Source organism: Neopelma chrysocephalum, unplaced genomic scaffold (assembly GCF_003984885.1).
Source record: "Neopelma chrysocephalum unplaced genomic scaffold, ASM398488v2 Primary Assembly neopelma1_59, whole genome shotgun sequence".
NCBI lineage: Eukaryota > Metazoa > Chordata > Aves > Passeriformes > Pipridae > Neopelma > Neopelma chrysocephalum.
The window spans coordinates 7714943-7734845 of NW_020897714.1; the positions used below are offsets into that span (position 1 = coordinate 7714943).

At 36.9% G+C, this 19903-nt stretch overlaps 1 protein-coding gene across 4 annotated transcripts in view; it reads left to right on the plus strand.

Moving 5' to 3' along the window:
* TMTC2 (transmembrane and tetratricopeptide repeat containing 2) overlaps positions 1 to 19903 on the plus strand; it is a 246532-nt gene that overhangs the window by 102292 nt on the left and 124337 nt on the right. For 2 of the 4 annotated variants that reach the window (XM_027679808.1, XM_027679809.1), the window contains exon 2: positions 548 to 1118. The exons of 1 other annotated variant lie outside the window; for it this stretch is intronic. In XM_027679808.1, the coding sequence (XP_027535609.1) occupies positions 548 to 1118 (571 nt within the window). Of the gene's footprint in view, positions 1 to 547; positions 1119 to 5148; positions 5203 to 19903 lie in introns of those variants that run through there. One more of the 4 variants, XM_027679810.1, reaches the window with a different exon arrangement.

Below are 19903 nucleotides of genomic sequence, written 5' to 3' on the forward strand. Positions count from 1 at the left end.
AAAATATATACAAGACAGTTTTGGGTGTGCCCTGTGCAGAAGCAGAAAATTGCATGCTCCTACCGACTTCCGTATTTATTGTTCATCTGTGTCAGAGAGATTCATTCCAAAATCTAAATTAAAATTTCAGTATAAAAGGCCAGTTGGGATTTTAATTCTGAATTACTGGAGGATCCATTGTTTCAACAATAATGTTTGCGAGTTTTTCATATTTCTTTTACATTTTAATTATAACTCATCAAATCTTAACCGATTACTCCTGGGTTAGACTCAGAAGAATGTCACTGAAGGGTGTTTTAATTTAATGGAAACAGTGTAACATCTGTTTCTAATGTTTTAAAAGCCAATTTATATGGAAATTTTGCTCTAGCAGGAAGTCAATAGATATGTAGTTTTTAAAACCTCCTGTAAAAATTCAAACTTGAATTAAAGCAGCACCAAAGCAATGCCATTCTTTCTTGTGCTAGCAGTGTGATTGCATTTTCTCAGCCTTTCTTTTGTATCCTTTTTCTTCTATTAAAATGAAGCTTTTATTTGTCTTTTGTAGTCGAGCTATCAAGACAAACCAGGACCTTCTGCCTGAGACGCCATGGATTCATATCTTCTACAATGACTTTTGGGGGACACTGCTTACTCATAGTGGGAGCCACAAGTCCTACAGACCTCTCTGCACACTTTCCTTCCGCATTAACCATGCTGTTGGGGGAATGGACCCATGGGGCTACCACCTTGTAAACGTCCTATTACATGCTGCAGTCACAGGCCTTTTCACAAACTTCTCCAGGATTCTGTTTGGAGATGGGTACTGGACCTTGATAGCAGGCCTGCTGTTTGCGTCTCATCCCATCCACACGGAAGCTGTAGCGGGGATTGTAGGGAGGGCAGACATCGGAGCCTGCCTCTTCTTTCTCCTTTCCCTGATGTGTTACGTGAAGCACTGCTCTACCAGAGGTTCCTCAACAAGTACTTGGGGCTGGATCTTGGGAGCAGGGCTGTGCGCAGGATGCAGCATGCTGTGGAAGGAGCAAGGAGTGACTGTTCTGGCCATTTCAGCTGTGTACGATGTCTTTGTATTTCATCGACTGAAAATGCATCAGATCATTTCTGCTTTATGCAAGGTGAGTGGTCTTTGCTGTAAGCTATTTGTAAGGCACCAATCACTGTTAAACAGGTGCTAAATGAGTTTTCAAGTCCTAAAAATGAGCACAGATGTCTAATGCTTAAAGAACAGTTAAATAGCTTTAGTATTGGGTTTTTACATTTTGTTTAAACAATGTATTATTAGCCATTGCTATTACTTGACACTGGGGATGGGTTTCTTTTCAATTACTTTCCTTACTTCCAGCAGTTCCCTCATTCTGTTTACCAACAAGCACTGAATATCTGAGTTGAGCACTGAATATCTGACTGCCTTTTGTAAAGAATTCATTCATGCTCTTATCCTCTTGTATCTTGCAAACTCAGCTTAGTTTGGTCAGGCGTACAAGTGTGGTGGCTGATATCCCCCTCAGGCTCCCTAAGGCAAAAATAAAGCTCTTATTGTTCTAGTTTAACAGAGATGCATAGGGCCTGGGCCCGTTTCTTTGGCTCGTATTGTTTTCTTCCCCTAGTAGGAGCTATGACTTAAATGTAACAGTGCCTTAACAAAATAACTATTTCTCATTTTTAAACTTCTTATCCAAGAACAAGCAAGTAAAATAAGCAAACAAAAAAGCTCACTAAAACCCCCTGGCTTCCCTCTCCCCAGACTGCATGTATTTTAGTGGTACTCAGAAACTCCATCTGAAATCAAGACTCGGTTACATCATTTACTGTACAAATGAGTGAGCTGAGTATATGTAATTTTCTTTTCAGTGAAATGGCGTTCTTTCAGAAAAATACTGACTTAACAAAAAAAAAATGTTTCATATGGCCATGTTACATTTTTTCAGTGAGACATAAACAAAAAAAGCAATAAAACAAATTACAGCTTTGCAATCTATCTCAAAAACCTTGATGTTAAAATTTTGATTTCTCATGCAAATGAATTGAAAAGAAATTTTAGATTTTGATAAAACAATGATGAGTTCTGTTCATATAGACTATACAGCTGTGGTATAAAATGAAAATAGTAGAGTAAAAAAGAATCCCATCTCTGGTCACTGGTAGTTTCCTCTTAAACTGCTGTGACATGTTGACCTAGTTATCATACTCTTTTCTGACAAAATTGAAACTGAAAGAATAATTTCCTGTATATTTATATAGATGTATATTTTTTTTAAATTATGCATATTGGAGTAGGTAAGACTTGTTGAATGTCAGTAGCTAAATACTGTATGGTACATAGTGCACTTAATGATGAACAGAAACAAACAGTAGATTAATTAAGGTTTTTTAGTTTTGTTTTGTTTTGTTTTTTCCTAAAGTGCATCTGTAACAGCAAACTTTATACTGAAAGGCACAGGATGAGTTCATGGAGTTTAATTAATAACTTAAGTGTTAGCTTATTCTATAAAAACATGCATATGACACAGAAAATCTGAACACCTAGAAAGTTTTGTATTATTGAACAGTCATTGCTCAAAACCAAAACCTTTGCAGACATTTCTGTTGAACTTTTCATGGGGAAAAGGTTTTTCTCCCCTTTTTGCTCCTTTTCTGCTTCAGGGCCAGGGTAAAATTGGCCCAGGAGAGACCTAAGTGACACAAGTGAAATCCAAGCTTCCACTACCTAACTTTTTGAACATAAGTCCTCTCTTCCTAGGTGAGGAGCTCTAAACTTGGACACCCAACTTGTGAGTTTTTTTTCCATCCAGCATCAGAGTTGCCTTGGACAGCAAATTGGTGTCTATGGAAATTTGTTTGTCCATCTGTAATGATAGGAATAACAATTCTGTGCTTTGTAGATTACAAACCTATTTGGGGATTGGATTTTAGCTGGAGGCAATTTAATGGGGAGAGACTACAGTGAACAAAAATATGAATGTTTTGCTTGATCTGCCAGAAATGCATTTCCTAATTCACTAAGTTACTAGGGTACCTGTTTCTTGCATGTCTGTTCAGACTGAGTGCTGCTGCCCCGAGTTTTATCTCAATACCAGGGAAGCCTCTGTTTGTTACATTACTGAGGAGATCAGCTGGGAGCTTCAGTTACAAAGTATCTCCAGTAAGGCTTCTTTTTTACTGAAGTTTTACAGAAATCATTCGCAAATTGTATAGATTTTTGTAAGAACACAGTGACCTGCAGGGCTTGGGTTGTCAGGAATGTCTTCATTGACCTAGCCTGTTACGAGAAGCATTTCTTTTTGAGTACTTGTCTGCATACTCTTTTGTACTTGAACTTTGCATGACCTCTACCTTTAACGTCACAGTTTCCTGTTCCCAAGCACTCCCTGGGCAATAAAGGAGCCTTTTGTAAAGATAATGATTGTCAATTAAAAAATAAATAAGACAGGTGTATCAAAGAGGAACAAAGGTAGCACCTCAAAAGCAAATTAAAGCAAATGTATCAGTCTTCTGGAGAGCTTCTCATGGTATGATAAAAATGCTTAAGGGCAACAAAACCCTTACGATTTACCTAAAAAAGATAGTGAAAATAATTATTCTAGTGCATTGCCTCCTTATCGATCATTATTTTCTGAAGCACTTTCTTACTGTATTTATATTTCCTTTGGACTTTGAGTTTCATCTTTTCGCATAAAATACTGTTTAGAGAATGTTCAAGTTAGCAGGTCTCTGGCCTGCTCCATCCGAAGTCTAAAATTGCTTTTGGAGGATGCTATTTAGTTGATATCTGGATAGTTTGAGAATGATCAATGCACTTGGAGTTGAGAAATTTGGATTTTGATTGTAGCATGTCTGACCAATATGTGACAAATCCTGACTATGAAGGCAGGTTTAGATGCTGTCCTTTTGATTTGCAATTACATTTAAATTTATTTTCAAATGAATTGAGGATGATTGCTCTGTAAGATGGACAATTTAAAGTGATAACCTGTCTCTTTTGAAATTGTTAGTAAGAACAGAACTAAGTTTTTTACTTAAAGCTTTTGGTTTAGTTTTGTTCTGTCTTTATATATGTTGATAAAGACAAGTGGGTTTTTTTGTTGGTTTTGTTTTTTTAAATTTTGTATTTAAAATAATCAAAACCCGAAGTATATAGCTGAGATTAATTTTTGCATTATGCAGAATTAAAGCATAGACTTGAATTAAGGGTTGTTTTTTCTTTTTTTTTTTTAAAGTATTGCATGCACTTTTTCTTGCTTGAAAAGACATTCTGCACTGCTGATTGATAAGGCCAAAATAACCATTTACAGAAGAGTCATCCGGTGTTCCCTAACTGGCTTGAGCATTTAAAAAAACTGGAGTACGGTTTTAAACTGAACCAAAAACCTCCCACCAAACAAAGCCCCTTTTCCTCAGAGAATGTCTGGGCAATTAGAAAGAATTGTGTTTATGTACCGGTTCTGGAATTTGTACTTTGTGTTCTCCCAATTCAATACTGGAAAAGAGCAACTTCATGAGAAAGGGGAAAAAAAAAAAGACATCAAAAAGGTCAGTCGAGGAAAAAGTTATGGTCTTTTTTAGTGCATTGGAGGAGAAAAGTGTAAAATGGAGCCAAGGAAGAAAGGAAAATAATTTTAAGTTCATTAGCTCAAATCTGTACTATCTAAGTAAGCAGTAATGGTATGAAACTGAATGCTTTGTAATTGAATAGTGGAAAGGGTTCAATCTTTCAATCTATCTTAAGCCCAACCCTGTCCAGCTGAGCTGGTGCATCTGTTTCCTAGGCTGTGCTGCAAACTGAACTCAGAGGAAATGCAGGTAGAAACATAGCCTTTAAACACCCCCCCCCCCGCCTTGCCCAAAATATCCCAAATATATATCTTTAGGAGTTATTTTAAACCTGAATCAATTAAGTTATATCCAGTTCTCATCATTGCCGTACAAATAGCTGTACTGGCAAACACTGAAAGGAAAGGTGAAGGAACAGAAAGAAGGAATGGAGAGAGAGGCATTTCGGGGAGTGGGTGGTTAAGGACCTGGACTGGCATGCTGCCAGACTATGACTTTCAGTTTCTATAAGCTTTTTCAGAATATACCACTGGGGAAACTGAGACATGAGTATTTATGTTTAAAGAATAGTAAAACATTTGGCTGTCTTCAGGATGGTCAATGAAGTATGAACTGGTAAAAGCAACTTCAAAAATGCTCCAGCTGATGGTAGGAGATGGTATTGGGGTGACAAGCCCATTTTTTTTCATTGTGTTCTCATCTTTGGGCCAAGTATCCAGTGAATATAAAGTGATGGCTACTACACAAGACCAATTATCATGTGAGTCCTGATTTTTCGCACCAGGTACATGACAGCATCCCAAGGCAATTTGAGTAGACTGGCAGGGCTTCTGAACAAGGCGGCTGCAAAGCAGGACCACCAGCAGAGCAGATGAATGTTGCCCCTTATTTAGAAGCTATTGTTGAAGCACCTTAAAATTGTATATCATAGCTACTTATTTAACTATCCAGCTCTTTTCTCTGTCATCTGTGTATTGGTTATTCAGTAGAACTTTGATGCTGATTTTTTTCCTTTTGCCAAGTTTTGTATTCCTATCTGCCTGTGATGCTCTCACTCTGGCTGGAAAAGTTGTCAGTCTGGATTCCATTTCATTTGGTTAGCTCTATTTTATTCTGACTAGCTGACAAGAACGTATTTGCTGTCTTTAAGACAGAAGATTTTGATGAAATTGTATTTATTGTGGTCATAAATTAGTTGTCTGAAATGAGAGCTATTAAAAAAGTGGTGTTCTACTGAGGCAAAGCATTCCTTATGAAAGAAAGTTAGACTTCTGTTTGATTTTTCAGCATTTTAGACCTTGAGTAATTTTCAGTGTAAATTGCATAGCAGGTATACAGATTGATTGAGATGTCAGGTATGACACGTATCAGATGATTGTACCTGTCAGCTGCTAGATTTGTGCAAGTTAAGCCACCAAAGGTGAAGGAGTGGAAGGGGGGACTTGAATATGGGAGAGAGCTTGTTATGCTAGAAAGTATGCAAATTCAGAGGTCTAATTGCTTTGTATTTGCAATATGCAGCTTGAGAGCAGAAGCATTAATCAACAGTCTTCTGTCCAATTAATAGTACAAACCTAATACAAACCCTACTGGGCTGCTGTTTTTTCTTGTAGTGGGTATTTTTTTAGGTTTTCTTTTGTTTCCTTGGTTGGTTTTCTTTGGTTTTGGTTTTTTTTTTAATTTATTTTATTTAAAGTGGGAATGGAGCTGGGTAACATTAGCAGTTAAAAAGATGAGGCAAATGCATTTAAAGCTCATTTTTAATATAATGGTAATGATCAAGTATTTATTGCTCTGTGGTTTATGTGTACAAACTGCCTTACAGAAATAACTAAACCAGATGTATATTCTACTAATGTTCCATTGCTACAATACAGTAACATTTTACCAGATCAACATATTGTTAGTACAGGGGGTTTGTTATACTAAAATAAGGAAATGTCTCTTTTCCCATCACTTATTTGATTAAACTCTCCCTCCAGGGGGTCTGTCTCACATGTGGAATTAGTTATTGGTATCTATAGCTTAACACGAACCACAAATTGGATTGCAGGATGTATTATCTAGCCTTCTGTGCTATTATAGCAGTACTGGTTTTGTAAAAAGCAATTTTATTGAAGGCTTATATTTTATTTAAGGTAATGATGTGAACCTGGAGCCTCCATGGATGACATGGTCAACCACCAAACCAAGTTTCATAAAACTCTACTTTCTTTTATGGTCTTGGAACAGCCTTGGTTGTGGGTGATATGTATGATTGCTGCTCGGTATTAGATAAAGCTACTGATTTTTGAGAACACTCTGAACTTCAAGTAAGCTACTTTTGGCATTCTTTAGTCTTTGAAGTTGCTACTTTTAGAACTATTGTGCTTTGGAAAGCAATGTCAAAATAAAATGCTGCTCTTGATTAAAATTTGTAGTTTTATCCTTCTCAGAAGCTCTAAAGACTTAGCAATGTAGTAGTTGGTCTTGCTTATTTTTCACCTCTTCTCCATCTACAAGTTATGCTATTTTGCAACAGTGTTTCATCATTATTTAAAATCTATTTTCTGCTTATTTTCTACCACCTAATGAATTTTATTATACTTGAAATTACCCACAGGTCTCGATATTTTGACAGATCTGATTGGTAACCTATTATTTTGTGAGTTATTTCTCTTTTGGGCACTTTATGTCTTTGAAATATAGTGTTTACAGTGTTTAGACTGTTAGGGGAGTAGCTGCTCTCTTGCAAGACAGACTTCATTCTTGGAGTCAGATATTTAGTAAGTATACTTTCCCTTGACACTGTTTTTATTCCAGTTAAAAATAATAAATAATTTACGGCTTCAAAAGATGATTTGACCTCTCACAGGTTCATTTTGTCTAACAAGAACTGCATATTCAAGTGCGCTAAGCTGTTAAATATTGCACTGGTGGGCTGAGTAACCTTTAGCATTTCGAGAGCTGTGGAGAAGACTGGGGGCTCCATTGCCAGCTGGGGCCCCATTTATTCCCTAGCATCTCTCATTCTGCAGTGGTCAGCTTGGGGTTAATTTTCCTGGCAGCTTTAAGGCTGTACAAAATTGTGGAAATGCTGAGCCGAATGTGCCTGCACATGCATTGCTCATCTTTGCGGATGAGCCAGCCTGATGCTTTTCTCTTCACTCTGCTGGATGGCAACAGCATGATGCCTGTGCGGTCTTGACCACTACACCCCCTCCCACATCAGATATTTCCTAGACAAAAGAAGCTTTTTGCAATTTACTTCTCTCTTGACAATTTCAAGTAGCTAATACTGCTGTTTCCTGTAGTTCCCACAGCTCCTTGAGGGTTTTCTGTTTGATCCTGAAATAAGAAAAGCAAGATTGGCCTCCACTATCTTCTCAGAGGTATTGATCTCCTGCAGGTCCTTGTGATGTCAGTGGAATGGTACGGAATTGGACATCAATATGTATAATTAGCTGTTGTTTCCCAAAAATATTTTCATGGGGTGATTTAAACAGACCACATATGACAGAAATACAGCATCCTAAGGCAAATTTATCCACATTATATCTTTTTAAAAATGAGGAATCATAACCTGTCTTGCTGAAGTCACCGACACTGGCATAACATGGATGATATTTTAGTATTAAATCTGTAATATCTTTATTGGAATTGCCACTAAAATCCTCATCACTTTTATCTACTCACTTGAAGTCTACAATAATATTTAGGAGCTTATATTTGAGAATGCCTCTCTGGAAAGACGAAAAAGGCGAGGTTTCTTTAATAAATGACTAAGTAAATAAAAAAAAGAGAGAAGGCTTTTCGTATTTACAGGAACTGTGAAGAACCTTCAGTTTAACAGAGAGGTTAGTTTACCAGAGGAAGGTTGTCACTGTCTTCAGTAATGCATAAGATTTAAACTGTGTTATAGCATACAAAGTATGCTGTGGTCTTCCATTCTTCCCTGCTGTGGCTTAACCCCAGCCCCACACAGCCACTTGCGCACTGCCCCCAGTAGGATGGGGAAGAGGAAAAGTTAGAAAACTAATGGACTGAGATAAAAGCAGTTTAGTAGATAAATGCAAAAGCTGCTTGCACAAACAAAGCAAGGAATTAATTCACTACTGCTGGTGGGCAGGCAGGTGTTCAGGAGAGCAGGGCTCTATCATGTGTTATGGTTACTTGGGAAGACAAATAACATCACCCTTAATATTTGGCCCTTCCTTCTTCTTCCCCCAGTTTTCTATGCTGAGCATGATGCCATATAATATCCCTATGGTCAGCTGTCGTGGCTGTGTCCCTTCCCAACTCCTTGTGCACCCCCAGCCTCCTTGCTGGTGGGGTGGTGTGAGGAACAGAAAAGGCCTTGACACTCTGTGAGCACTGCTCAATATAACAAAAACATCCCTGTGTTATACTGTTTCCAGCACATAATCCAGATAAATCCAAAACATACCCCATTCTAGCTACTATCAAGAAAATGAACAAACCAGCCCAAATCAGTACATTCTCCCTGGCTTAAAAGGGATCTCTTTAAGAGTCACAAGGTGAGAAAATTTCCACAGGCTTTGCACAATTTTCGTTAGTGCTTATTTTTCCTTCTGAGGTTGTGTGCCAATTATTGACATCAAGAACAGCATGACTTTTTCATAGTGTTGTGTATTGGTGGACTCACTACTTTCCAGTCTACAAAACCTTTGCAAATAGTATCAACCTGAAAATGTTAGTCTTAGTTTTTAATGTTTTTCAAAATATTTAAGGAATCAATTGAAAGCACCAAGCTTACCATAGTTTCTAACAACTGTGTTTCAGAATATTAGGCATTTACAGGTGTAGGTTTTTCTTTATCTTAGTGATTATTTTAGCTCCCTAATTGGAGAAGCTCTTTTTTGCTGTTTTTGCAGAAGCTGGCAATTTTCCTGTTTAAAGTATCAGTGTTAAAGAACAGTTAAATTTCATGCTTTTTGTTAGGGTTGGTCAATGTTTATATGTTTAATACTTAAATGTATTTTGTGCTGAGATATGGGAACTTGGGTACCTGTGAACTTTGAGAGATAAGAAATATAGGCAGCTTTGCCCAATCTTCAGATTTCCATTTGTCCACTAGCTAGAAAGCCATGTTCCTTTCCCCCTAGCTCTGATTCTTCCATGGGTCCATTGTCTGGGTACAAAATGGGAAAACCAACATATAGTGCTAAAGCTGGGTGATATTTCAGTGAGTTAAATGTTTCCTGGTGTAATTCCTTTTGTCGGATTTGCTTCAGGTGTTATGCCTTTCTGCTTAAACCTGGTTTAGTGCCTTGGTTAAAATGCATGCATTCATGGTTATATTCATCAAGTATGGATTGTGTTTGTTACGTCACACAAAGTTTATACCTGTACCTGTATGTACATAAGTGCTTTACATTAGCCTCCTAATGTCATGTTTAGACTCCTAAATGTCCTAATTTGATGAAGTGTTGAATGCTTGTAGCTCCTGGTGAGCTTTACCTAATGAACGCATTGCACTTAGTCAATCACAGCTAAATATCAAGTTAAACCTTCTGCTCCCAGCAGTCAGGGCATGCAATAATAGTGACAGAAGAAGCAAAACCTCTAAATATGTCCCAAGTCAGAATCAAATAGATTAGGGAGCAGGTGCAGCTTCTGGATGCCCTGAGTAATGACTCCCAGCAGTATGTTACAGCACCTTTGGGAAAGATAGCACTGCTGAGAGTACGTGAAGATCAGGCTCCTGATTTCTGAGTATCTTAACTGTAGTTGTCTAAGTTTCAGAACTGTAGTGCTCTGACAGCATTGCCTGAGTCTATTCTCAGTTGTCTTCTTAGAGTCCTAACAAGAAAGAGCCATTCCTGGTACACGAGCATGAGCTCCGATTCCAGACGCAGGAGAACATGTTTTGAAGGAGTGGAAACATATGCAAACCCTAAGTCACAGGGGAGACTTTTCTCTTGGTATTGGGTTTAGATTTCCTGGCTTATGCTCATTTTCATTTAAGTCATAAAGATTTAATGATTATGTGCACGCTTTTTCTAAGTGAGTGATTCTAAACATTAACCTATGTAGACAGTTACAATATTAAAAAGGGGCAAAGTACAAGTATATGAGATTTACAGTGGAAACAGCCAGTTGTGATAGAAGGCAGCAAACATTTTTTGGCGTATTTACTAGAGGAACTGAACAATATTTTGTACATATGCCTGGATTTCTTTTTCCACCTGCATTGTAGATTAGGTATGGGGAGGGAAGGAATCCAGGCTTGCAATTCTGTAACTATCTTTATGGCTCAGTTATTAGGAGGTGAATTTCTAGCCTCGCTAACCTTGAATGTCACTTAGAAAAGAGAAGAATCTCTTAATGCTGTGGATAGTCCACATTGAGAGAAGGGAAAAAAGAAAAATATTTTTTATTCCATATTATTTCTAGGAAACTAGTTGAAAATGCACACACAGAAATTACATTAAAATTATCCAAAAACTTTTGGGGGAAGGGCGAGAGAGAATTTTTGTACTTGGCTCTTAAATGCCAGGTAGAACATATGTACCTTTTTATGATCAGAATGGTAAGACTTTCAGACACATACACAGGTTGTTTTTAAGGCTGTAGATTTGATTAGGTTGTGCAAAAGTCAGAGCTTCTGTGACATTTAATCACCAAAATCTTGTTTTTCTCCTTGACAATAAAATATGGAAATAAATTCCCATAACAACAAAGTCTTTAAAGTTAGTGTAGGGACATATTGAGTTAATAAAGGCAATGAGGGAGCAAGGGAAAAGAGAGGGTAGAATTGTATTGAGTCTCTGTAAATTCATTCTCTCCCAGAAAACAGGACTTTGGGGGTTATGGTCAAATTTTTTGCATGTTTTAGTCTACATGTTTTAAAAGTATCCTGGGTAACTTGTACTGCTGTAGAGTACAATGAAGCTTGCATCAACAGCAGTGTTTATTTAGTAGGGATTGTGTGATTATGGTTTATTTTTAAAATACACGTTTATTATATTTCTATCTCTTACTTGGAGATTTTTCTCCTTAAAAGACATTATTAGAAGCGGCAAAACACTACCACAAAATAGCTCCCCTGAGTTTTAAAATAGAAGCAATGCCAATCTTTTTAACTTTAACTCTTGCTTCTTTGTACTGCTTCATATATAACATTTTTGGCTTCTTGTAATTTGAAATCTGAGGAAAGGCAGCATTAGCAATTTTGTAGGGTGATTTTGCTTTGTTTGTTTGTTTAAACCATTATATTTTTACTTCTTCTGACATGAGCTGTTAACCCAGAAGATGTCAGTTTGTGGGTAATTCTGATTGAGAGTATGGATTGAAAAACACCAGGTTCCATGATTATGCAATTCTGTTTAATTACAAACAAAATCCTAAGTATAATTTCTTTGAGAACAAAAAGTATCAATCTATGTATCTTTATCTCAGTTTAAACCCAGCTAGAAGGTACGTGCATAATGTATATTTTTACCTTGCTTCCTTTGCCGCTTCTCTGATCTGTTACTGATTCACATACATACATACCAAACCAAACCAATCCCTCTCCACCCCAAGCTAGGCAAGAAAAAAATCCTAAACAAAAACAAAACAAAACAACAACAACAACAACAAAATCCCTCAAAACAAACAAAAAACTCCAACCATCCCACCTTCTGTCCATGTATCTTTGTTCTGGTAATGACGTTTTTCCTTGGAAGAGGACACCAATTAATTATTTCAGTCAACTTTTGTAAAAGATGTTAGTGGTAAGAAACTCTTATCCTGGGTTAAACCTGTATGCAGTTAGTGATAATGGTACAGTGTGAAAGTATCCAAGCAAGCTGACTTAAGGGACCTTGGTACAGACTGCAGAAATGGATTTAAAGGCAAGGCAAGTAGATGGGGTCCTTGGCTACCTGAAACTAGATTGATACTACAGCATGAAGTTTGAAGCTGGCCAGACAGGTACATGTATGCTGATTTCATAATTTGACCCAAGTATTTTTGAGCCCTCTTTTTGTCAGGACACCTTGTAGACAAAATAAGTTAGTGCTATCATCATCTCGGGCCTTTCAAAATCAGAGTGTTAATAATTGAGAGGTAAACATTAACTTTGGAAATTTTTAATTTGCTTTCTGCTTTGCAAACAGAATGTAGAGTAAACCTTTTCAGGATTTCATCTCTAATCATGAAGTTTGAAAAGGGGAAAGAAAAATTCCTTACTTGCTCAAAATTGTGCTTCTTACTCGGTGTTAGGATACCTTCAGATAAAACTGTGACTTGGCTGCAGTTTTGGCAGATTACTTGTTATCTAGAATCCCACTTTTAACCTGCAGTTACACTTCAGGCACTATATGTAACCCAAATATTCTTTTGGGGAAAAAAAAAGGGTAGCGCCATCAGTATCTGTTTTATATTTAAATTATTGTTTTGATAACTCTGTGTTGATGTATTCTGGGTGCATTCCTCCCATTGTGGGGTTCCATTTCCGAAGGCTTGAGGTGGATAGGGAAGGGGTTACTCCAGCTCCAGGGGTTTCTTCAGGGTCCTGGACGCATGGAGGGGTTAGGTGCTCACCCCTCCCCCCATCCACGTGTTCCCATGGCAGCCGGAGAGAGACAGCACACAGCACGTGGAGAGGAGGCGAGAGAGAGAGTTTATTGTGGTTAGGGGTTTATAAAGCTCTTGGGAGGGTCAAAAGGGACCATGTAAGGTAAGGGATCTTACAAAACACCAATCAGGCAGGGAACCGCCAAATAAGGAAGGGGTTAACAAGATGCCAATGAGAAGACTTCTTGATATCTTCTCAGGACATTCCTGAGACAGAGATAAGAACTGGCCGTGGGGGACTTTGGGAAGAAGAAACATGAGTTAGCAGAGACCGCAAAAAAGCCATTTTAAAACATGCTTAAACCACAGTTTTCCCATATAATGCAGGTTTACTGCTACAATGTATTTTGAAGACTTGGCTTCTGAATGCAACTTTGAAAACAATGCCTCTTTTAAATCTATTGATTTTCAGTCTAGAAAATTGTTTCCGCTCTAACATAGACCTTGATATATATGGTACTATATTAGCTCTAAATCCTTGCAAATAACCATTTCTACCTTGGCACTGCCCTGCTCATGATATGTTGTGTTGTCAGCAATCTGTGATTGCCCAGTAGCGAAAAAGGTTGATGTGTCCTTGTGCTCTTGGGTTGGTCTCCAAGGCTCTGGAGCACCCAGATGGCTGCTCTGTGCTCTGATAAGCTGATAATAACCCCTGCCATCATCAGGTGAAATAATGAAGATACAGGTGTCAGTGTGGCCTCTTCACTAATATCTGCCTTACTCATATTTGTGACTGCAAATCTGCATCAGTATCCGTGCTACATGGCATAGATAGCTCCTTCAGTTATAGCCTGGTTTCCTACTAGAAGTGAATTCAGTCTGAAATTATAACCTTATTCTGAAGCAGCAGTTACTTAGTAGGCTTTTTAATGAAGACAGTGCTCTTTGACTTAGTCCTTAATGCTCAGTGTTTTTAGCTTCAGGTCTATACCATCCTAACATTTGGGTTTTTTTCCTGTGATATTAGAATGCAACAATTTCAGTGCCTGCTCATGTCCAACTCTTTGGACTAGCTGCCTAAATTATAAGGAAAAAGGGAGAAATTAGTAATGGTGAAAAAAAAAGAAGAATTGATTGAAAAGTTTAGCGTATGAAAATTTGGGAACCTATAAAGGTTAAATATTCCTATATTAATCAGCAGAGTTGTTCTTATCAGCCAGATGATACAATACATGTTCTCTGTCCTTATTGTATGCACTGCTTGTACATTTTCTTATAAGTTTTGGCAGACTAATGAAAAGTGAAATTTTATAAAATCTTATTTGATATGTGACCTTCCATTCTGTGGCTCTTGGTGGTTGGCAACCAACCTACTACCTCACTGGGGTAATAAATTCATGTTTTAATACACTTATTTGTTTTACTTGTAGTGTAGCAGACAGCTTCAAACCCTCAGAGAGAGCTTTTTAAGTCCATCTGTCTGTCTGCTCTGTTTTGCTATTTCATCCTCTGGGCATGGTTACAGTGTTTAGATTAAATGTTCTATTACTGTGATACACAAATAATTTAAAATACTGATTTTTTTTTAAAAGGTATTTAAAAGAACCCAAAACGTACATGTCTGAAAACACTGCAGGCTTAACCTTTTTACGAGTCCCAAAGCCATGCTGCTCAGCATCAATAGATTTTCTCCAAGCCTGTCAACATGAAGAGGCACAGCAAAATGGCTTCAAAATTTTCTAACTAAAAGTCCTAGAAGTACTTTTTAAGGAAACTAATTTTTCTGTGCATTAAAGGAAATAAGTAAATTTTTCCATTTTTTTTACCCTGTTGATAAGGTCAATGGCTGTGGAAATTTAAGTCTATCATGTTTTCTTTACAGTTTTTTGATAAACCGATATATTCTGCCATTAGCTGGCTGGTACTGCCAATTGTAAATTACATAGGCTGCTTGCAGAAATACAGACTCCTCATGAAAGCTTAATGAAATGTAAATGTCCAGTTAACAGTGTCACTACTTCTGCAGTTCTGCACTTGAATGTTACATCGTTCTTCTATGTGCTGTCCTTAAGAGTGAAGACCATGGTTTTAGTGTGGGACTGTTGACTTTTTCTGGACTTTGTCCTGTGAAGACCTTACTGAACCCTGAAGCAAGGCTTCATGTTCAAAAGTTGTTGTTTTGAGATATTTGATGATCTAATGAAAGCTGCCTTTATGATGTGCTTAAGCCATCATGGGTGCACCCCTACTTGTATGTGGGAAATAATGACGTTCTTCCTCGTGAAAATAGTTTGAAATCTAGTTCTGATGTAACTAATGCTAAACTTTTTTTCTTCAGTGAATTCTTAGTCAAGATTTACTTCACAAATTTAGCTTTGGTTGCTATTTGACTGTGTTTTCCTGGTGTAGGTCAGAAATGACTGGGCCTGAAGAGAAACTACCTAGAGATAATTCTCCCCAATCTGGTTAAACAAGATCATTAGTTAAAAGGCTTTTATTTTTCTGATAAGTTAGTGCATGGTTTTCAAAGTCCATCTGAAACAAAGTTCTCTTGCTATTTTTCAAATTATTAGAGATAAGCAGAGAAGGGAAAAATGACTGTGTTTCCTGTATCATCTTTCAGAAGAAATCCAAGGACAGTGAAAACCAGAGTGATTTAGTGGTTGCCAAAGAGAGTGAAGTGAGAGAGACTGTTAGCAGTTGAGAAAAAGGATGAACTTCATTAGAGACAATGAGGAGGGGCTGACAAAATCTCCCCCAAAATACCACACTCCTGCAAAATCAGGATGGAGACTTTGTCACTAGAATTACTTATAAGAATAACAACACAATTTGAGCAACTGGGAAGAAAGGAATGAATTTAATCCTGTTTTCTTTTTGTTTATAAAGATTGTAAAGTAAAACAAGATGATGAAGAGAATGGAGTGCAATAAGAAAAATACGGATGCGTAATCTTGTTGGATCTTGAGTTCATAGTTTAAATTATAGATCAGGCTTTAAAGTTTTAAAGCCCCTCAGTAGAAGTCATAGTATACAGAGAGGAATGTGTGTGTAGTTGTATTTTCATATACATTCATTTAGTAGGTAGATCATACAGAGTGCTATTAGTAAAATTCTGAAGAGGTGGTGGATCATCGTACCTAGAAATTCCAAATTTTAACATGTAAGTGATTCAATTAAAAATACAAAATTTTTTTCCAGTAGTTTTAAAATTTTGTTGTCTGAATTTTGAATCTTGTTCTTCTGTTATATTTCTTCTCCATCTCAACTTTACTTTAAAAATAATTCATGTTGATATTGTGAAGGCTGTCACCAAGTGGATGAAAACCTGGGTAGCCGACAGACAAACCAGAGGTATAAATGACTGTGTCACAAATAACTGGAATGTTAGAGGCTTATATTTAGGTCTGTAGTATGCTGTGTCTTTATAAATATTTTATAAGGGTCCCAAAGGAAATTTGTAGAGGATTTTGAAATTAAAGGACTCAAATATACCACAATTGAAAGTAGATGAGACAAATGACAGCTCTTAAGCTAACAGAGGTAGTCTTTTGAGGTCATTTGAAACATTTCCAGATGACTAAGAAACATCTATTTTTTGCATATTGACCTTTTATTAGAACAGAGCATCTGAAAAAGGTGCTTTCTTGTTTTGTTTTGGCATATAGACTCAATCCTTGTGCCTCTTTGCACCTTGCCCATCTGCTGCAATTTTTATGCTGCCAAGTGTTTATTTAATAGGCACTCTATTGTGCTCAAGTATACAGTTGGAACTGGAAGGAGGGACCTAAACTTGATGATGTGCAATTTCAAAGTGGCTTTAAGAGATTAGGGTAATTTGCTTCTAAGAAATTATAATCTAAAACTAATGATCACAGATGTTCACTCAGGTAAAAGAAAGAAAGTTAGGATACAGCTTTGCCCTTGCTATCTTCACTTAACTTTTCAAAGTATTGCTAACTTATTCTATTAACTGTTAGTTCAGAAGAGTGCCCTTGGGATTGAATTAAAGATGGTTTATAGTCCTGTATTTTATGAGGATATATGTAACCAATTAGGTACTACTACTGAAAATGGATTAGAAATGTGGGTATGAAAATATATTTGAAAAAATGCTAGTTAAAGCAGGGGATTTGTTTAATAAAAGGACAACTGTGTAAAGAAATCTTGAGTGGTGGTGTTGCAAAATACAAACCAGATGTTAGGAGTAATTTGAAGATGCTAATTGTGAAAATATGTCCTGCTATATCTTCCTAAAGATGATTAGGATTGAAATAGATTCTATGGGCTGTGCCATTCTGTCATAATGCAAAAATGAAGTTATTCCTTGCTATACAACATTTTAGTATTTAAAAGCCAAAATTTTTTACAGAATTATGAGATAATTGTGTGTAAAAATGTTAGAAACCAGACAAGAGCAGCAGAAAGTCAGGGGCTAGATGCTTTTATTTTATTTTTTATTAGGTAAACCAGAAAACAAAGCATACAAGTTTAGCATGATGATGACAGAGTTGACTGTTAATTTAGAAATAATTGAATAATAAAAATGTAATGCTTGAAGGTACTTTTTACATATTCTCTAGCAAAGAACAAGCCTTTCTTATACCGAGTTGTGGGAATATTCCTTCAAGTTAAAGATGGAAGCCTATTATGTGGTGTGAACAGAGCCAGATTGCAAAAAGTTTATAACCAGGAGGAAAAAGGTAGATAAATTGTGGAAATGGAATGTGTTCCTAATTCACAGTCTGATATCTTAAGATCTTGTCTTTACCTTCATACTTTGTCAGAAGAAACATGTCCTATAAAAACGTAAATCTTAAGAAAGGAGAGGTGAAAATATGTTAGCTGTAGAAGCTCACTGGCAGAACTTGTCAGTCCAGACTCTGCGATAACCACACACCAGATCAGGCCAAGGGCTGAACAAGACTTTTATGTAACTAGTTTCAGCAAAATAGCCCTTTGCTTTAGAAGAACAATGTCATACACCCCAAATCTAAACATAATTAATTTGTACATGCCAAGACTGTAAATTTGCTATTGAAGGCTTGATTTTAGGAAAGACAAAAACCAATTACTCTCATGTTAGCTCTGTACTGTCCCAAGGACCCAACTCTTTATTCTTGTTTTAATGTCATCAATGATAACCTAAAGGTGAAAAGTTCAAAGTCTTATCTAAATATATAATCTTTAAAATTCCAGCAAGAAAATGAAGTAGGAAAAAAATTGCTGAACCTGAAAGACCTGCTAATTGCCCATGCATCTCTATCCACCATGTGAAGTTACTTTGTCAGGGAGATTGAGTGGTGTGCATGTCTCTCTCTAGGTCTAGTAGAAATTTTTATTACAAAGAAGGATTTAAAAGTGCATTTGACCAATCTTACTTTATACTGTCAACTATTATTTAGATAAATGTTAAATAGCAACTGATTAGAAAGCCTAGACAGCTGACAGTAGATTTTTCTTGAGTTCATGGGATAAGCTGAAGAGTGTTTAGCATATTTAAACATTTTATTGTGTATCTGTGTAAAATACCAATCTCTGAGAAGGTTGTGCTGTCATGTCTCTCCCCTGTCAAGTAAATTATCGTAACACTATGTGTGAAGCACCAGGAGGTTCTCACTTCCTCCACCCATCAAACCTAAAAGGGAAAATATCGTCCCACAAAATTAGCGAATCTTTTGATACATTTTTACAGAAAATTGCGTCTTCTGTTTTATGAACTATGTTATGTGTAAGACTTAAAACCAAAGTTGTCTGTCTGAAAGTAACATCACTAATGAAAGTTGATCAGTCAGTATATTTATAATGGAGTCTTCAGACCCCAGGGTGCTTCTCAATTAGTAAGCAAGAGTAAAGCTTGTTGAGATCTGCATCACTGAGATAGCTTAGGAAAAACTCAATGGGAAAAGATAAGTCTTAAGCTGACAGTTTTAACGTCTAATCCGTAACTACACAGATGACTGCTGGTAGCACATTTTGGGCATGAACCTGGTAAGTACCAATCTGTCAGCCCAGTTCTCTACGGAATCCCCCGGGATATCTGTCACAACCATAGCACTGGGGGCTCTAGGAATCCAGGCAACGGAGTGATTCAGCAGCATAGTTCCTTGTGTGGAGGGGCAAAGGGACAACACATTTTGGACCTTGCTTCAAAGAAACAGAGACCTGATGCCAAGTACTGGAAGTAGATAATTTATTATGAATCAGAGAAATACAAATATATTAAAGCCCATGTCTAGCTTATAAGTGATTAGCACAACTGTGTTTCCTGCTGTGTATCTTCCTTTTCAAATTCTTCAAGTTCTGTTTTGTACTCCAGAAGGAATTTAATTTCAGAACACTTCCTGATAATACTTGAACCTTGGCGTTTTTAGCTATCTCAGTGTTAGCTTCTTCTTATGCATTCAGCAAAATAACATTGTTGATACTTTCCTCCCAGTGCCCTCCTAAAGTGACCTCAACAAGCAGATGTTAGTTCCAAACTTATTTTTAGAATTTATAACCTAGCTATAAAAATCATCTAGGTAAAAATTTAGCACAATGCATAAAGTGACAGAAAACATGTTTAGTATTCCTAAACTATAGATAGAAAATTAGCAAGTTTAATCTCACAAAAGATCTTTAGCAAGTTAATCTCTGCATGGTGTTGTATCAGAAACTAGTTTTAGTATAAGCTTATTTTAAAACATACACAGATTACATTACTATACTTGGTATTTCTCTCTACCTTTCTACTTATTTACTGTAGTGTCCATCAGTCAAGGAGAAGCCAATCTGACAAAGGATCAATGTTCTCGAAGTTGGACACTTATAAGCTTCATTAAAATTGTAATTGGAATAGAGA